This window comes from Brachionichthys hirsutus, chromosome 13 (genome assembly GCF_040956055.1).
Source record: "Brachionichthys hirsutus isolate HB-005 chromosome 13, CSIRO-AGI_Bhir_v1, whole genome shotgun sequence".
Taxonomy (NCBI): domain Eukaryota; kingdom Metazoa; phylum Chordata; class Actinopteri; order Lophiiformes; family Brachionichthyidae; genus Brachionichthys; species Brachionichthys hirsutus.
Genome location: NC_090909.1, coordinates 3,553,398 through 3,570,787, shown reverse-complemented (window position 1 = coordinate 3,570,787; position 17,390 = coordinate 3,553,398). Strand labels below are relative to the sequence as shown.

The following is a 17,390-nucleotide window of genomic DNA, read 5'->3' as shown; positions in this document are numbered from 1 at the left end:
TTTTAAATCAGATTATTTTATTATGCCCACTCATTTTAATTATGTTAATTTTCTTACCATTTTTTTTATTAAATTCATCTTAGCCATTTTTTAAAACACTAACCAGGAGGATACCATTAAGTTTCAGAACCGCTTCTTGACTGATTTACACGAACTCCCACAATGCACTGTGCGTGACGTCAGAATCGTGCGACCCAATGTTTGTTTCTGTCTTGTAGAAACAAAGCGGGGAATTTAACTAGCTATAAATGAATAGATATCGAACAGTTATTGCCCGTTTTTTTCAGAATTTAATATGCCCTTTCCTACATTGTCACCGTATTGGTCACTTTAAGGCTTTTAACGCGCCTCTTAAACACGGAATTGTAGTTTTCCACGAGTCGCGCCAGTTCCCTTTATGAGAATGAGTTCACACAACTTTCTGCTAAAAGCTTCTCTGCTGTACGAAGACAAATGTCCGGAGCTATCAAGACACCTCCTGTAAGAACATTTTATTTATTGATTATTATTCTACCAGAATTTCATTTTCTCTCACACGTTCTTCCTTTCTTATTGTAATAGTACGGCGGAGGCGCTAGGTGGAGGAGCTCGTTCATTGTTGACTGATGGAAGAGAGGAACGATAGACGCGACTGTTTTTCCATGCGTTTGATTTGACTTCCAGCCATATCCCTGTATCCCCCTTGGTGTGTTTCCAGTTTCACCTGAGCCAGGAAAGTGTGTGGGCAGAACCCGAGCACGGAAATAAAAACAGAGTTTGAAATAGAGAAACCTCAACATGGGGTTGTCTTTCAGATGTGCTAGCTATAGGCTTCTTTAATGCATTGGATCTGCTCCCCGGATCCCCCCCCCCCCGAGCTGAGCACATTTGACAACGGCGAGCTGTCCAGCAGGCAAAGAGGCCCGGCTGGTTTCATGCCAAAGTGTCTGGCAGAGCAGAGGAGATGAGACACAATGCGAGCGCAATGAGCTAATTGACTGCTGAATGTAATCTTCAGAGAGGGTGGTAATGCAGAATGGATATGTGGAGGGAAATTACTGTCAAGTTTTATCAGCATCCACTCAGATAGCTGGCAGACATGATCAGAATCTGTTGATGGTGGTTTCAGTGTAATGAACCTCGCCTTCGTTCCTTTTCCTTCTGGGGCTTTCCAATGTCTAAACCAGTTGTGATTTTGCTCACGTGTGTGTGTTTGCGTGTGTGTGTGTGTTGCACATATTTTTGGAGACCGTGTTCCTTCCTTCTGTTGCTGTCTTCACCTTCTGTCAGGCCGTCGGTGACTGATTTGTTTGTGTGTCTGTTCGGGTTGCATTTGATTTCAGCATCAGTCCTCTCTGTTTCAGTAAAATATCAGATCAGAAATGTCTTTATTTCACAAAGGCCGTCTTGAAATAATTCCCGGATAATGCTAGAAATCGAGATGTGTGTGTGTGTGGTAATTGTAATTTGTCATTTGTGTGTCTTTGATCTTATATAGAAACATGCATTCCAGTTCCCAGTTGTATGTCCGGCAACTGGAGCCTGAATGGAATGTTCAGATAACCAAACTGTGCTGGACGCCTGCTGAACAAGCAGTACCAATATTACTGCCCTTTTTAAATAGCAACAAGTGCCTTGACAACCTAACATGCTATATTGCTATTTTTATAGACCAATACCAATGTTGTCAGTGATAATTGAACAATTGTAATTTGACCATACAGTCGGGCTGTTGGGGGGTGTCGTAATATCTTCTTGGAGCTGATGATGATGATGATGATGATGCCAGGTGACCTGCCTGACCACCATTACCATCCCCGCAGGCCAATGTGACCTAAATGAATTATTGATCAACGTCATATGCGTCGCTCAGCCGTCGGCGGCTAAGGAGCTGGTCATCGTGACGACGAAGTGTGCACATTAGAGGTGATGAAGGACACGCACGTGAATGTGATGAGTGCTGTGGAAGAGCTCTTTGTGCTGTCCAGTTTCCCCAGCATCACTCTGAACATCAGAACGCGTGTAAACTCACCAGCGATCTGTTCGTAGCCTCGTTCCACCACGCCGGCGTGCCGTCATTTCCAGTATGTTCTGACGAGGCTTCTGTATAATCTGACAGCCTAATCCACCGTCTGATTATTACATTGCAGTGGATCAAGGTGACTGTGGGATGAATGATGGCAGATATGTTGCTAATCTTCCCCCCCCCCCCCCCCCCCCCATCTTGCCACTCAAACATCCGCATCACAATATCCATCGGGCTTATATGATGCGCCGTCTCGTGCACGCCGCCGCCGCCGCCGCGCCGTTGAGAATGTGTGGCTTTGGCACCAGAGCAGCAGCCAGTAGGTCAGCGCTGGATTAAAGGTGACCCCCACTCCACAAACAGCCCGACAGGAAATTTCCCTTCGTCAATGGGGGGGGGGGGGGGGGGGGGGACAGGGGGGGCTAATTTTAGCGGGACTTAGCGGCGGCTTTGTTAGCGCGAGCGGCTCATTGCAGGCATTCCAGTGGCGGAGCCAAGCCGCCGTTCACGGGGGCAGGCCTGTGGGAGGAAGTCCTTGGGTGGTGAGACGGTTTGGAGCGCTGCCTCAGTCCGCGCTGCCTCAGTCCGTCGGGGGGAGACCTGCTTGCGTTTCCACTTGAATGTTTTCCACTGCACATAATTTAATTTTTTTCCCCAAATTGGCGTTTCCATCTTGCGATGAGATTACAGGCTTGAATGCATTTCTGCAGTTTCTCTCGATGCATGAAGAAATGATGTTCTCACTTTTGTCACCTTTTTCCATTTCAACACTTTTTATTACTTTGTTATATTGTTGTTGTTGTGCGTTATCACTTGTACACTTGGTTGGAGACGCTCTAGTTATTACTCTTTCCTCTTTATGACTGTAGTGTGTACGCTGTGTTTTGTACACTTGTAACGTTACACTTCTCAATCATATTTCTCCATCGCCGTTTGCTATGAAGGCTGTTCTCACACTTCTTTTCTTCCCCAGGCAGAGGGCCATGACGGATAAAGGTGGGTGTACTGATTGTACTGTACTGTGTACTGCTGTTTTTGTTTCGTGTGCTCGTCTATGATGCTCGGTCTGGAGCGTTTAACAGCTGCACACAAAAGAAAGCCGATAGTCAGAAGGACCTTGTCACCAGAATTTCAAGGTTGATGAACCTCCCTGAACCCTCAGCCAAACACACCGAGTCAGCCAGCTGTCTGCAGCAGACAGTCTGGTGGGATCAAACACACACACACACACACACACACACACAGGTCCACGCTTTCCAGTTAAGGGTGTGCGGGCTAAAGTATATAACGTGGATAATATTTGGGCTGTTCTAATGAGCTGAGAATCTGTGACGAGCTCAACATTGATCTTTTATTTACGCTGCAGGCATCTCTTTGCTTCTCCCGTTAATGTGGGAGCTTAAAGGCATTGAAAACCATCAACAGACTCCTCATCATAACACATCTCCCCGCTTCAGTTTAACTAAATACCGTCGAAAAAGAAAACGTGCACTCCTGCACGCCAGAATATGCTTTGATCGGTTCTGTCTCTGCTCTTCTCAGGACCACCGAAGCAGAAATCCTCCAGTCCGTCGGAGAGCACCTCCTTCTGTCCGCACTGCTATCAGCGGCTGCGTCCCGATAATCACCGGATGCGGCTTTTGCCCAAGAAGCGCCCGTCGGCGCGGGTGCAGAGGATCCTGCAGAAGAAGGCTCGGGGCAAACGGCTCACCCTGGTGCAAAATAAACTGCTGCACCGCTTCCGTGTTTCCTCCTCGGTGCTGGTGAGATGACAGAACACGAAACTATCTCGCAGAGCTTGCAGGAAAAACACCAGGGGGGGGGGGGGGGGATCTGCCTGCTTTGTGTCCTTCACTATAGTGGGTTGTATTGAGTGGGTGGATGCAGTGGATTTTATGAGCCAGCTTCATTTGGATTTTGGGGGGGCAGATGCTGTTATCGCTTGTAACTAGGAATGAAACACACGAGGAAGCGTCTTCTAAGTGACCTCAAATAGCCCCCCAACGTTCGATCCATAAAAGGATGCAAAAATAATTTCTCCCTCGAAAGTAAATCAGAAATTATACCAGTTCCTATTAAACTTAACTGTGAGAGAACTAACACAATGCTTCATCTAAATTCGTTTTGTCTGTCCTCCAGCTTATTTTGGTTTTTACCCGCTCTGCCGATAAGCCCATTTAGTCGAGGAAACCGTGGCGCTTTAGGCAATAGTGTGACCGCCCACCCGCTCCTCCCCAACAGCAAAGAGCGTCTCGGGTGGTCTGGCATCAGCCTGGAAAAGCCACTGTCTCCGACTAGGTTCGTTTAGTATGCAGGTATTCACAAAATACAGCGATGGGAAGAGAGGTGGGAGAATAGAGAGAATGGGGGGGGGGGGGGGGGGTAACGAGGGTGGAAAGCAGATAAGAAGGGTTAACAGGACGAATTAAATGGATCGACTTCAGAATAGCAATATTTTCATCAAGGAGACAAAAGAGATTTTCAGTGAATTAAAACGCTGCCAATTAGTCAAACGTACTTTTCTTTGTGCCGCTGAATGGCATTCCTGCCTCCGGCCGGGGTCGCGTCCGGCTTCTTTTTATCGCACCTCCATGACGTACCCATGATGCAATTTGTTTTTGTTTGTATTTCAGGATTTTATTGTTTTATTTCCGTGTGCCACACTCGAGTGTTACGGCTCCGTATACAATATTCCCTTCTTCTTACTGTCAGCCTCGTGACGTCCGCAGGAAGAGATGGAGTGATTTATTGAAGTAATAATCCACACATGTCGTTCTGTAAATGTATTGTCGTGTTCCGTGCGGGGGGGGGGGGGGGGCTGGGGGCAGGTTTGCTTATGTTCTCGGTGCTATTCGCAAGTGACAAACAAGGAAGCTACAAACCATGCATTCATAAATTTCTCCGCCATGTTTTTTTCTGAATTAAATGTAGTGGTTGAAACGATGTGGACACGGGTTCGTACTCGCTGCCCTAATTTGTCACTTTATAAATTGATTCTACGTCACATTGATTGGGATGAATTATGTCCCCTTCTTAACAGAAAAGTTGACATAAAAACATCACACACCTATTGCCAGTGCGTATGTGACCAATGCGTAGCCACACACACACACACACACACACACACACACACACACGCGCGCACAGGGATTGTGTGCAGTATTTATCCTCCAGGGTTTAAATCTCCTACATTTCATACCATACTGCTCCCTCTGTAGGATTTATGTCCGTGGCTCCCTCCGGACGGATGCCGGCGGCTGATATGCTTCCTCCGCCTCCGTGATCTCGTGTCTTGGAGCTATTATAAAGCATATTTATGAATTCTGGGCAGGCTATCGAGCAATGGATATGGAAAGAAGTTGGATTGTTGCCCCCCCCCCCACAAAAGCAGAGGCCTTACATGGAGTGAAGGTCTTTCTTTTTTGTTTCTTGTTCACCTTGCTTGAGACCGGATTTACGCCGCAAACATTCATGGCGTTCTCCGGGTGAAGCTCCATCTGTTGCTAATCTCATCCAACAAAAAAGTGCTCGTTTTCTCGAAAAAGCACATTTTAACGCTTGTTTTCAAAGTAACGATTAAATAGGTGCCAAAAAAGCAAAGTGGAGCCTAAGTGGCTCCAAAATCCTTCCCTTCCCCAGAGAAGGATCCATTTGTTGTTGCCACGAGTTCAACCTCTCTTTGTGATTTATGTCGGCAGGTCACGCCGACCTCGATGGCCACCCGTCCTCTCGTCCCCTCCTGTTTCTTATTTCCCCCGTCCGCTGCCTCTTAGTCTGTTTCTCTTCTGTTTCACCTCAACTCAATTATCTGACCGCCTCGTGCGTAATCTCCGTCTTTCTCCCATCCTCCTTCCTTTCTTGGCCATGTCTTCACCGCATCACTCTGTCATGTTTATCTTAAACAGAGTAACGTGACCGGAGAAACGCGCCTGCTGAGGAGTCGACAGGAAACGGGAGACGTCCGTGTCTCGCTGGCGCTTCGCCCTGTTTGGCTGAGAGAGCAGAGAAGACTCGCAGCGAGGGTTATTAGGACACATCAAGGGTGTTTGGGAAGGGAGGCCAGCGACAGCGGGGGGTGGCCTTTTGGCTTTTTTAGATACAACCAGTTCAGACTCGCATCCGCGTCTCACGCGTGATGGGATTGGTGTGGAGAACGATGTGTTTTAAACCTGGCAGCACAGGAACGGGAGAAGCATCCGTCATTGGAAGTGTAGACCAGCTTAGGTTGACGTCTGACCTCTTCGGGAAACCTTAGAGGGCCAATGCCCACCAGAAAACCGTGTTCCAAATATACACTGAACTCTGGGTTAGTCTCCTCTGCACCACAACAACGTGTCGTCTCTCAGTTGGCCTCTAATCCGCTCTCCGTTGCGTTTCCTCGCCACTATTTAAAGTTTTACTCTGGGATTTAGCGATGCCTGCCATGAGCTTACCGGTAAACTGACACATGGCGTCTACATTTGGAAATCGGCCCTTCTGTTTTCGGATCTTAATTTATTCTGTCAGCACGTCTGCTCATTTTATTGCCTAGTTAGTTATAATTACTTAGCAATGTCCCCAGAGGAGCGTCAAATCCAGATGTGTCTCGAAGTGTCTTTTGATTTCTAATCCCAAAGCTCGATTTCTAATCCCAAAGCTCGGTGCATATGCATGTGGCCAGATGTGTTATGTTTGCATTCGACCTTTATCAGACGCGTGAAAGACTTTCATATTTGGCGTTAGCAAAGCTGTCGATGCCCGTAGGTTTAATCTGTGACGTTTCTGGCGGATCTGGATTTAGATTTTGATACAATGCGCCCGTCCTCAGTGATCCCAGTCCTCTGAATATGTCTCTTTATCATGCATAAGTTTAAGAAAATATTTTTAAAAAGCACCTTATTTAACAATGTTAAAGAAGATGAGTAAATAAAAGTCCTTGATCCACCCCTTCTTTTGGGTCTTTAATATTTAATGGGTCTGTCCTGGCCTAAAACCCGTCTGGCTGCCGCGCCAGCAGATAAACATCCTCGGCGGATCTAAAAAAAAAAAGGGTTGGATAGACTCATGCGAAGCGTTGACACAGTTCCTGTCATCTTTAGTCTGGCTTGTTTTGAGGCAGAGTGTACCGGCGTATCTCAGCCAAAAGACATAAAAAAAAAAGAGAAACACGCTTTTCCAATGGCGGCACATAAGTGGCTCTGAATTCCGATTGCGTGTCTGAGGCCAACCAGTTTGACTAATCCATCGACATCGCAGCCTGCCCCCCCCCTTTATTGTCTTGTATTAATGCTTTCTCAAATGACTTTCACTCACATCGCACACAGATATTGCCGCTATTGAATGCGTGCACTCGCAGTCATCATGCAGTCAACAGATCAAGGCTTAAAGTTGATTAAAAGAATCTTACAGGCAACAAAATCTGTCGCTCTCCATTACTCCCTCCATCTGCCCTCTTGGGGGGGGGGGCATCGTACTGCCTAGGTCAAATACATCAACCCAAGCCAACCAGGGTGGTATTTCTGGAGCAGGAGCTATTAATAGGTGAAGCGGTCCATGTTCTCAATGGATTTATCAGCGTGCAACGTTCTGAAGCCGATGTGAGATTGGGTAATCCCAGTCACACAATGGCAGAGTTTTAGAAAGGTGTATAGTTGTCAGTGTGGTGTGACTCCGCAGATCCCAGGAAATGGGTTTCTGTGTTGAATCGGTTGACTCTGAAAGACCCCCCCCCCCCCCTCTGCAGTATTGGGCTGCATGTGGCACGAAGCGAAGCTTCTGAATCTCGTGGGGAGTTACCACATTCATGAGGCGTCTTCCATGTCATGCTTTTATCCCTCTATAGTCTGCACGCATCACTAATGAGGGAAGAGCTCAGATTAGAGTCAAGCATGCATAAAACAGAAAACAAAAAGGTTCCTTTTGTTTGGATGATTAAAATGAAAGATCGGCTGTGACGCATTGAAGGCATCCTGTGTATTCTGCATGTTGTTGTTGTTTTTTAACCACATGGTGAACCGAGGTTTTCGAACAGAATGTAAACTTTCCACAAAAAGCGATCCATCTTAATATCCACCCCGTCCCTCATCTGTAAGTGGATGTTTATCCTTCTCCCGACCCCAAAGCGCCCAAATGTCACCCTCGCCATATGTTTAACCGGCCGCCGCGTAGGACTGTCTGCCGCCAGGATCAGCAGCTCAAGATGAAGAAATCAAATCTCTCTGGCATCGGCTCATGTGTGTCCCTCCATGTGCTACATGTCAAAGGATGGGGGGGGGGGGGGGTCAGCAGATGGGCGCACGTGACTTTCGTGTCTGCTTTTCATCCTCTGTCATGCAGCAGCAATGCAGCCATTGTTGCTTTGCCGTGGGCAGTGTGATTGATCTCTTTCTGCTCTTTTTTTTTTTTGGTGCAGTAACACATTCACTGGGTAGAGCTTTCTATTCCTGTCCTATCAGGGCCCCTTTGCAGGCCAGCCAATGACGATGGGGGGGGCCACAAACGGTAACTAGAGTGAAAAGAGGATAAACGGCGTGAGGTCACTAGAGTTGTAAACATCCATCCGCGGGCCAGCTGTCTGCTTATGATCCACAACACAATCGTGTTTTGTTTTTAATCTGAGTGGGGATTTACAGTATATTTATGATGGGAACAAACCATTTTGTTTGAGTACAGCACCAGTTTCCTGTTCAAATTTGTTTAGGTGAAACTTCAATGATCCACAGGATGAAATCGGGTAATTGCAGCACAAAGCAACAGGCTGTTAGGAAGTTATGAAAGGTTTAATAGACCCCTCGTGATGCAGCAAAATATTTTGATGCGGATGGATGGACATAAACAGGAATCAGTAATAAATCATCACTTCCTTTGTTGATAGGTAAAGGGGCGGGTGCTACTGTCTGCCCTTGTTTTCAGGAGACCAGACAGTTGAAGAGGTAAAATAATTATAAAAAAAAAAAAAAAACATGGCTCTGAAGAATAAGACTTTGAATATAGGCGTTACATTTCCCATCATCTTTGACTCACTTCACCTACAACTCTTGGCAAGAGGCTGGTGTCCATTTCCCTGAAATCAAACTTTCCAATCTTCAAGGATGTGGAGACCCTTTTCCTGGCTGCTTCTATTTCATATCAATTCCTAATGATTTCTAATGAATACAGTTTATACAAATGAGTTCTACCAAAAAAAATGATCTGGTCCCATCAATTTCCGTGCAGCCTCAAAATCATCATTAAGAGAGGGAGCGATGTCATATTTAATCTTTCACATTTAATATTTTGCAGCTCTTTTTTTTTCTAACTGCTTTCTCAGGCATGTTGCAAGGCTGTTGCACGGCTGTTTTCTCACATGATTCTGGCGTGTGCATTCAGGGAATTAGTTTCTAACCCAACTAGTTCTGAATGCAAGAAATGTTTGAATCAGCTTCTCCCCCGTTTCGACATGCAAACACTATTTTAATTGGATGGTGAAAGCAAGGCTTTCCTAATCCTCCTATTGAAAGTGCAAACAATAGAAATGTTCTTTTGAGCTTGAGGACCCTCCAGCGCTGTCGTCCACACAGCTTCTCTAAAAATGCATCTGTAAAACCTGAATTAGAATACCGTTATCGGGTTTCTTTATAAAACATCTTCATCTCGGACTTGTTTGTTTTATCAAGCGTATTCTTTTCAAACTCTTCTGCTCTGTGATCGGCCAGATGCAGAGGTCCCGACTTATCTCACTGTTTGCCAACAGTCTCTGTAGGCGGGTGAATTGCGCTTTAACATGTCGCCAGCTGTCCCGCAGCTTAGTCAACAGTTAGCAGGGCATTGGTCCGGCCTTCTCTGAGCCACACCCCTATGCAAAGACCGGGTGGATGAGCTTGCTGGTCGGACCCGTATAAAGCCGGGACACGCAGGCTCGTGGCGTAAACACTTGGTGCACAGTCGCATCTGAAGCAAGAGGAACTCGCTGCTCCATCAGACACCTGTCAAACTCTGAAATGGCTACCTTCGTCTCGGTGAGTTTTCCCATCCCATCAGCGTTCAGGACCGTCGCGACCCCCGTCAACCTCTTCAGCGGGTGGTCTGTTCTGGCCATTTTTTTTAATGCCTTGTGTCGCCAATGGGACTTAAGTTACTGGAACGATCGCGAGTCCCTCACTAGCCACTAAATAGCACTTTGTGCGTTTGCTGCTGTGAGAACGTTGTTCTCCAGGGAGGGAGTGCGTTTGGCTTCTCTGTTGAAGTTGCTTTCAATTCCTTCACTAAACAAAGGATCATGCTCGAGTCCCTGCAGCTTTCCATGCACTTATGTCAGCTTATCGCTGGGACGATATGCTCGCATCCACGTGGGTTTCATTAAGATGCTCTTGTTGCGGGACTTAGTTATGAATGTTCGCTAGCAGCTGAGTAAGAGCGTCGGTCGAAAGGTGTGGAAAAGCCTGCTGGATTACTGCTGATTCAGTAATAACACCAACACCGACCATGCGATAGACCTGCAGTCTTTTTTTATTGGTGCGAGTCGATGGCTGCTGGAGCCTGGGGTGACCTCGCCTTTCAGAAGCGGCTGCATGTTTTGCCTTATTTAGGATCTTCTGTCATCCGTTCCAAGGAAGTGGCTTCGAGTCGATCACATGGGGGCTGAAGTGCCGAAAAACCTTTTCTGATGGCTCCAATGCCATCCATAGGAGAAACTGCTTGTTAAGAGCTCCGCCTATTATAAGACCAAGTTTCCATTCTGGCTAAAACTAGTCCGGTTATTTTCATATCTGTGCAGGCATTCAAAGGTAAGAGATCTCAGGGATGTTGGATAAGGAGCCTCGGCTTTTAAGTGAATCTTCACCTGCCGTGAATTTTCTTTCTCAGCTCGGAGCTAGCAATAGATGTGTTTTGATACCTGAGAGGCTTCGGGGTTGTGGGTCATCCCAGTCATCCCAGGGACATACAAGCACTTCTCATTAGAGCCTGTTTGCTTAACACGCAAGGACTAGTCCTGCTCTCTGTGGCCCCAGAGTCATTTTTTGCCACCGCGATCAATGTCAAAATAGCATAAATTGCATAAAATCATTTTGAAAAGTTGTGCCTTTATAGGAAAATCCTTGTTATTGGCTGCTTTGAGAACAATATGGAGAAAGGCAGGGTATACACTATTGACGATTGTGCTTCTCTCTTCTCCTTATCTCAGATGGCCACCTGCCACACTTGCAATACGCCATCCCGGTACAAAGGAATGAACAGGGAGTTTGTTACTGGCCTGGCCAAGACCTACAGCACACCAGGAAGCGCTGGCAAACACAAGACCCCACAGTCTGGCAACAGAGTCAACATGAGTACACCTAAGACTCCTGGCAAAGACAAGTCACCTGGTTGTACGCCAAGGTAAGTTTTGAATGCTTCTGTTTCTCGTTATTCTGCATTAAGAGTGCCGTTCAGCTGTATGGCTAGTATCTGCATAGAATATTTACTTGCTGCATACTTTTCCTGCCAATCAACAACTCCCCCCCCCCCCCACAGGTCCTCCACCCCCTCCGGCACTCCAGGGTCAGGCTCAGGCCCATCTTCCTCTAAGCCCCGATCAAAATCAAAGAATTGGGTCGTCCAGCGTCTCAGCAAGATCCTCACGCGAGAGGAACCTCAGGGCAGCAAGAAAGGAGGCCTGAAAGATTTCCTGTCCTCACTCTGAGCAACTTTGACCTGCGCCGCCGCATCTTTATATTGAATCTTTTTTGAATGGGTTGTGCTGTAACCTGCTTACACCAAAGATTTACGGGAAGCCTAAGAAGGTAGCTTCGGTTTCCGACTCGGTGTGGGAAGAATCACAATTTGCCTACCAACACAGCTGTTGCTAGGCCGCTGGGAATGGCGCTCCCGGTTTCTTAAACGCTGCAGCTCGGAGCGCTGGGCTTGCTGTCTCGACTATTAATCAGGATCACCGCATCCTGCGCTGAGCCGGTCGGAGGAGAAAAGCTCCTCCTGTCCAAGTTTAGGGTACTGCCTTTCATAGTCTCCTGACCTGAGGAGGCCGTTTTAAGGGAATGAGGAATGTTTCAGTATTTATTAAAATGCAGAAACCCTGTCTTTGTTCTGTGAAGATGCTGACATCTGTCCCTATTTCCAATTTTCTTTTCTGAAGTTAAAGGATATTTAAAAGATAAATATATATCAATGTGTATTTATATTATTAAATGCAAAACTTTTCTATATGCGCACTGACATTGCCTGAAAATGACAGAAGACATGTGTATATACAGCTGTCATATTTACCAATGAAAATATTTATAATCAGCTATATTTTCTTTGGTTATATGTTGTCTTTTTTAGCAGGGATTTTAAATATATATTTTGCATTTTGTACTGCTTTATTTACAGAAATTATTTCAATTAGCCATTGAATGTATAGTGTGTGTGAATCACCTCATATTTGTACCCTGCCTTTATCAGAAAGTGAACCTTTTTAATCCCTTCCTGAAACTGTTCTGACTCTTGAGTGCTGAAAAAGTATTTTTACTGCCACCTTTCTTTCTGTAGGTATGGCTTTGTAAAATATTCTGTGAATTCAGCTGATTTGCATGTTTTATGTAGATTTTTTGCTTTCACCTTTGCTCACCTGCCAAAATTTGCATTAAAGAATCTTACACCAGTTTAAGTTTATTCTGTAAAGCACTTTCAAAAACAAGATTATGTAATGCTTTAAGGGGAAAAGATAAAAACGGTTCACATGCATCAGAGTTTATTGGTGCGACAATTGCAAGAAAGCCTTTCTACAAACGCGTGTTTTGTCTTAAATAAATGAGACTGATTTCCAAGGTCAGTTTGTTCCATAGTTACGGAACTGTGATGGAAAACACCAGGTTTCTTTTAGGAGCCAGCCGGGCTGAGGGAGCAGTGAGGAGGTGGAGACGGCAGCTATGCTTATTGGGCATTAATAAATCTCTTGACGTAGGCAGAGCAAGGTCATGACCTTTAAAACCAGTTAATAATAGATGATAATTTATTCTGTGCTCAACACGTAGCCATTGTAGTACTGTATGGAATCTTACTTTATGGCCTTGTCTCATAAAACCTGTCAAAAGTCTGGTAACCTATTTTTTTAACGAGGTACAAACAGGTCATAGCCTTGAGTCAAAGATATCCAAACCCAGGCGCAGCCTGACATTAAAAGACGAATCTCCACTGATCATTTTCAGATTATCAGTCAAGTTTGGGAAATGTTGTTACACCCGACATTTAATTTCCTTGCGATGAACCAAAATGACAGAATTTCTCCAAAGATCCCAGTCAGTGGATGAATCGTCATCTGTAAAATAATGGGAATTACACTGCAAATGAATACGGTATTAATATAAAATGATTAAGGACCAAGAATGTACCCTTGGGGGACACCACATGAGTGCAGGGGATGATGAGAAATCTCCCGTGAGAGAAAAGATAGTTCAGAAAAGAGACAGAATCAAAACAACGCAGGAACTGTGTCCTTAACTTGTTGTCTATACTATACTTTTCCAAGTGTGTCACATTCAGCCATCAAATGGAGAACTAAAGTATAGTTACAATTGAGCAACCCCAGAATGACTGGTAAGAAGACATTTGTTTAAAACCTTAATAAGAGCTTATCTGTGCTTTACTGTGAGAAATGCTTTGAGAAGCAAAGGAACAGTTTTTTCTAAATATATATATATATATTTTTAACTAGGCAAGTAGGAACTATTTACATAACTTGCAGCGTAACATTGGAAATAAAGGAAAGAGGAAATATTGTTCCAAGGCCTAAGCAGAATATGGAGAAAACATTTTGTGATCAGGGACAGTGGGACCAGTGTATTCCCCTTGTATTTGCACAAACTACAAATAATGATTGCATTTTGTCTGGATGTGGTTGAACATAATTCATTTCAGTCTATTTCCTCTCATTCTCATCACATGAATAAGGTTGACCTCGCGTCACCTGTAGTTTCAGTAAATGTCCTGCAGGTGGCGGTGGACTTTAACAAATGAGCTACACACAGGAAGTGCAGCAGCACCATTAGAGGAACGCTAGCTTGCTAGCAGCTAGGTGCGTCACTGCTGTTGTTTCGCACTGAATAGTTAACAGTTTATCCTTTAATTTATCACTTTCTTACAGGTGAATGGTTGTTTTCGGGCGGGGGGACGGTGTGTCGGTATCGGGGAAATGTCGGACAGAAAGCGAGCGAGAGATAAAGAAGACAAACGAGACCACAAGAAGCACAAGACATCCAAACAGGATTTAGATAAACTCAAAACGCAAACGAGAAAACTCAACCTTGAAGTCCAGAAATTGAAACACGTCGAGACATTGTGAGTAACATGAGCCAGTCATTGAATTCATTTATTGGTTTAAACTGTGAAAACTTGCGTATGAATTATGGATACTGGTTTTGCCCGTGTTCAGACGTCACTGTAAGTAATCTGCTCTTGCAGTTAGCATTAGTTTAGCATCACATACAGGCTAAGTAAAGGATAACCAAGCTACAGTTGTTTCTGTTTTTTTTCTTTCAAACTGTGCGTTTATGTTCGAATTGACGTCATTATCCATCTTTCGTGCAGCTATGAGAAACCTCCGCCGGGATACATAAAGGTATTTCAGAAGGAAGAACGCTTCAGAAGAGCTGCTTTTTTTAAATGAAACATATAATCAGCAGTGACCGCGGCTGTTGCAGGAACACGAGGACAAGCCAGAGGACTGTATTCCTGCAGAACCCGGAAATGAAGAGGCCAGGAGCTTCCTCGCAAACGCCCCCACCAGGGGGCTGTGGATGCCTCTGGGGAAGGAGGTGAAGGTGATGCAGTGTGAGTATGTTTTTACTCTGTTAGCGAGATGTATCTGCATGTATTTGATCCACGTATGGATATTTGGGACACACCACAATGCTCCACATGTAAGGGGTGGATGCGCATCCTGAATATTATTATTTGTTGTAGCAGGGGGATGAGACTGTTTAACTATACATCACTTAATTAAACTTTTGAGTGCCGTCCCATTGGTCTTTCCAGCTCTGTCTTTTAATGAGGACAAAAACTACCTTTGTTTCCTCTGTATTTCCTTTATTCCTTTGTCCCACTCCTCATCATGTTATAGTGATGGAGTCATGGCAGACATACACACACACACACATATACATGGATGCTTTCCATTTGGCACTCCTTGATTCTTTGAGAGCATGTTTGCGTATATCACCCTGTTGAAGGGACAGAGAGGACATCACAGTATGAGGGGAATATGGACATGGGGGAGAAAAAAAAACAACTGTGCCCACAATTGCTTTTGGGAAAACGGAGTACTCATGTGGAACTACTTTTCCGAGAGTCAAGCCGTTCATGGTAACGGTGTGTAATCTCTGTTACAGCGCGGCTGCGTCTCGGCGAGAATCTGGCAGCACGAAATGTATAATGATAGAGCTTCTATTCAAATATGTTGTGAAACCAAAGTGGGGGTTTTTTTTTGTTTTTGTTTTTTTAAACCTGCTGTTGAATGCAACTGCAAATCATAGTGTCCTCAGCTAATTTAGCTCGGTTAGATTTCTACTGCGTGTGTTTAGTTGTTAATGAGGGCCGAACACACTCCGTCTGCTTGGAGGAATGTCAGAGAGCCAGAAATGTTCCTGTTCTCAAGGTCAAAAACTCTTAACACATCTGTATTATAAACTCTGCTTTTGATGGAGCCTCTGACATCACGCTCACGTGACATCACTTTATTTCTCCCAAGTAACCAGATTGATAATCGTGTCTTTTTTTTTGTTTGTTTGTTTGTTTCGCTGCAGGTTGGAGATGCAAGCGATACGGCCACAGGACAGGAGATAAGGAGTGTCCATTCTTTGTGAAAGGCAACCAGAAACTGGAGCAGTTCAGGGTGGTGAGTGTTTTCACTTGCTCTGAGAAGAAGAAGTTATTTTGAGCAAAAAAGGTCGAGGAATGGTCTATATTTAGAGAAATGTGGGTCGGGCTGTGGGGAGGTCAAGGGTCGGAAAGCAGAGACAAGTTTGAAGTCAAACGCTGCAAATCTCAGACACATTTAGCTTGCACTGGGGAACATGTGGACAGCAGGCCTCAAGATTCCTGTTCCACTGCGCCTGCAAAGGAACAATGCCTTCTGCAAGAATTACCATAAATTATAGTTTCCTGCTTGTATTGTCACAGGAAGATGTTTTTTTTTTTTTTTTGCCGACAGAACACTGGGATCAATATGGAATGTGTTTAGTGGGGATATTCCTGCACCTACTGGAGAGACTCTCTTTATAAGTAGAATAGATTTATCTACACTCGCGGTAATGCAGATTATACTTTATTCCTTCAGGCTCACGAGGACCCGATGTATGACATCATTCGGGAAAACAAAAGAAATGAAAAGGAAACCAGGTACGTCCCCGCGTTGTTCATGTCTTTGGTGTAATTTCCCAGAAGACTGCTGCCCCCCCCCCCCCCCCCCCTCGCTGAAAGGACAGACAAAGGGCTTCTCTCATGTCTGCCGAGTTGGACAATCTCAGATGACCTGCAGTGGAACGTCTCTAATAGTTGCTGGTTCTCTTGTGTTGGTTTCTAGCAAATAGAGTTTGACATTAGGTTGTTTGAATTTCAGGCTTCCCTGTGTGTATGTGTGTGTGTGCGCGCACGCGTTTATGCAAAGCAGACATGCACACACACACACACACTTGTGTTTATATTGTGTTAGCATGCATAATAAAAAGGTTATTCAAAGGCCAGCAGCTCTTTGACGGCTCTTCTAGCTCTCTGTTGCGTTTTGTTCCTCGAGTCCTTTTTTTTACTTTGTTCAAGGTTATGGAGAATTGGAAATATTCCCAGTTGGCTTTGAAGCCACTTGTTTTTACCGCGAGGTGTCTCAAAATGTTGATGGACTTTAACGACGGCGTCGGGGTGGCTCAAAGGAGAAGCGACTTTAAGGTGGATTCTGGACCATTTTCTTTCCTCGTTCTTAAACCTCCTGAGACCAACGTGAGTCTTCCAGGCTGAACACATTACCGGGGTGGGGGGGGCTCTTGCTTGTCCGTGTGATAACATTATCACTCCAGATGCAGCTTTTGCACCCCCCCCCCTCCCTTCTCTGGCATATTTTATATTTTATTTAGCAGTGTACTGCTTCTTCTTCGCCATCGTATCTCCACCTCTGGCCAGAGTGTTCTGGTTCAGTTATTCAGTGCATATAATATATAATAAGTGTGTGTGTGTGTGTGTGGGGGGGGGGGGGGTTGATTACATTTAGTGTTTGTCTGATTCATTGACTGGAATAGCCTTTCCCTGTTAAGATTGAGATGAAAGAGAAGCAGAAATGCTTCAGCGGCAGAACGGCCTCGTTATCCGGCTGCATCTGAATGTCCTCTGTGCCGCCTGCCGCTAGAACTGCTGCTTGAGCCTCTGCTGGCAATTACTGGAACGATGTAACGCAAGCAGGCAC

General features: G+C 45.1%; 2 protein-coding genes across 2 annotated transcripts in view; both read left to right on the top strand.

Annotated features, from left to right (window-relative positions):
• The first annotated feature begins 403 nt into the window (after nt 1-403).
• Nucleotides 404-12,596, top strand: c13h18orf21 (chromosome 13 C18orf21 homolog). The gene is made up of 5 exons (XM_068747557.1): nt 404-480; nt 2,979-3,001; nt 3,548-3,768; nt 11,148-11,341; nt 11,477-12,596. Exons 1-5 carry the CDS (start codon nt 404-406, stop codon nt 11,643-11,645), a joined length of 684 nt encoding a protein of 227 aa, XP_068603658.1. The 3' UTR covers nt 11,646-12,596.
• A 1,362-nt stretch (nt 12,597-13,958) lies between these two features.
• rp9 (RP9 pre-mRNA splicing factor) overlaps nt 13,959-17,390 on the top strand; it is an 8,766-nt gene continuing 5,334 nt past the window's right edge. Inside the window, exons 1-6 of the mRNA XM_068747555.1 lie at nt 13,959-14,015; nt 14,085-14,278; nt 14,528-14,558; nt 14,641-14,770; nt 15,742-15,833; nt 16,275-16,340. Coding sequence (XP_068603656.1) covers nt 14,133-14,278; nt 14,528-14,558; nt 14,641-14,770; nt 15,742-15,833; nt 16,275-16,340 — 465 coding nt within the window. The 5' untranslated portion in view covers nt 13,959-14,015; nt 14,085-14,132. The remainder of the gene's footprint in view (nt 14,016-14,084; nt 14,279-14,527; nt 14,559-14,640; nt 14,771-15,741; nt 15,834-16,274; nt 16,341-17,390) is intronic.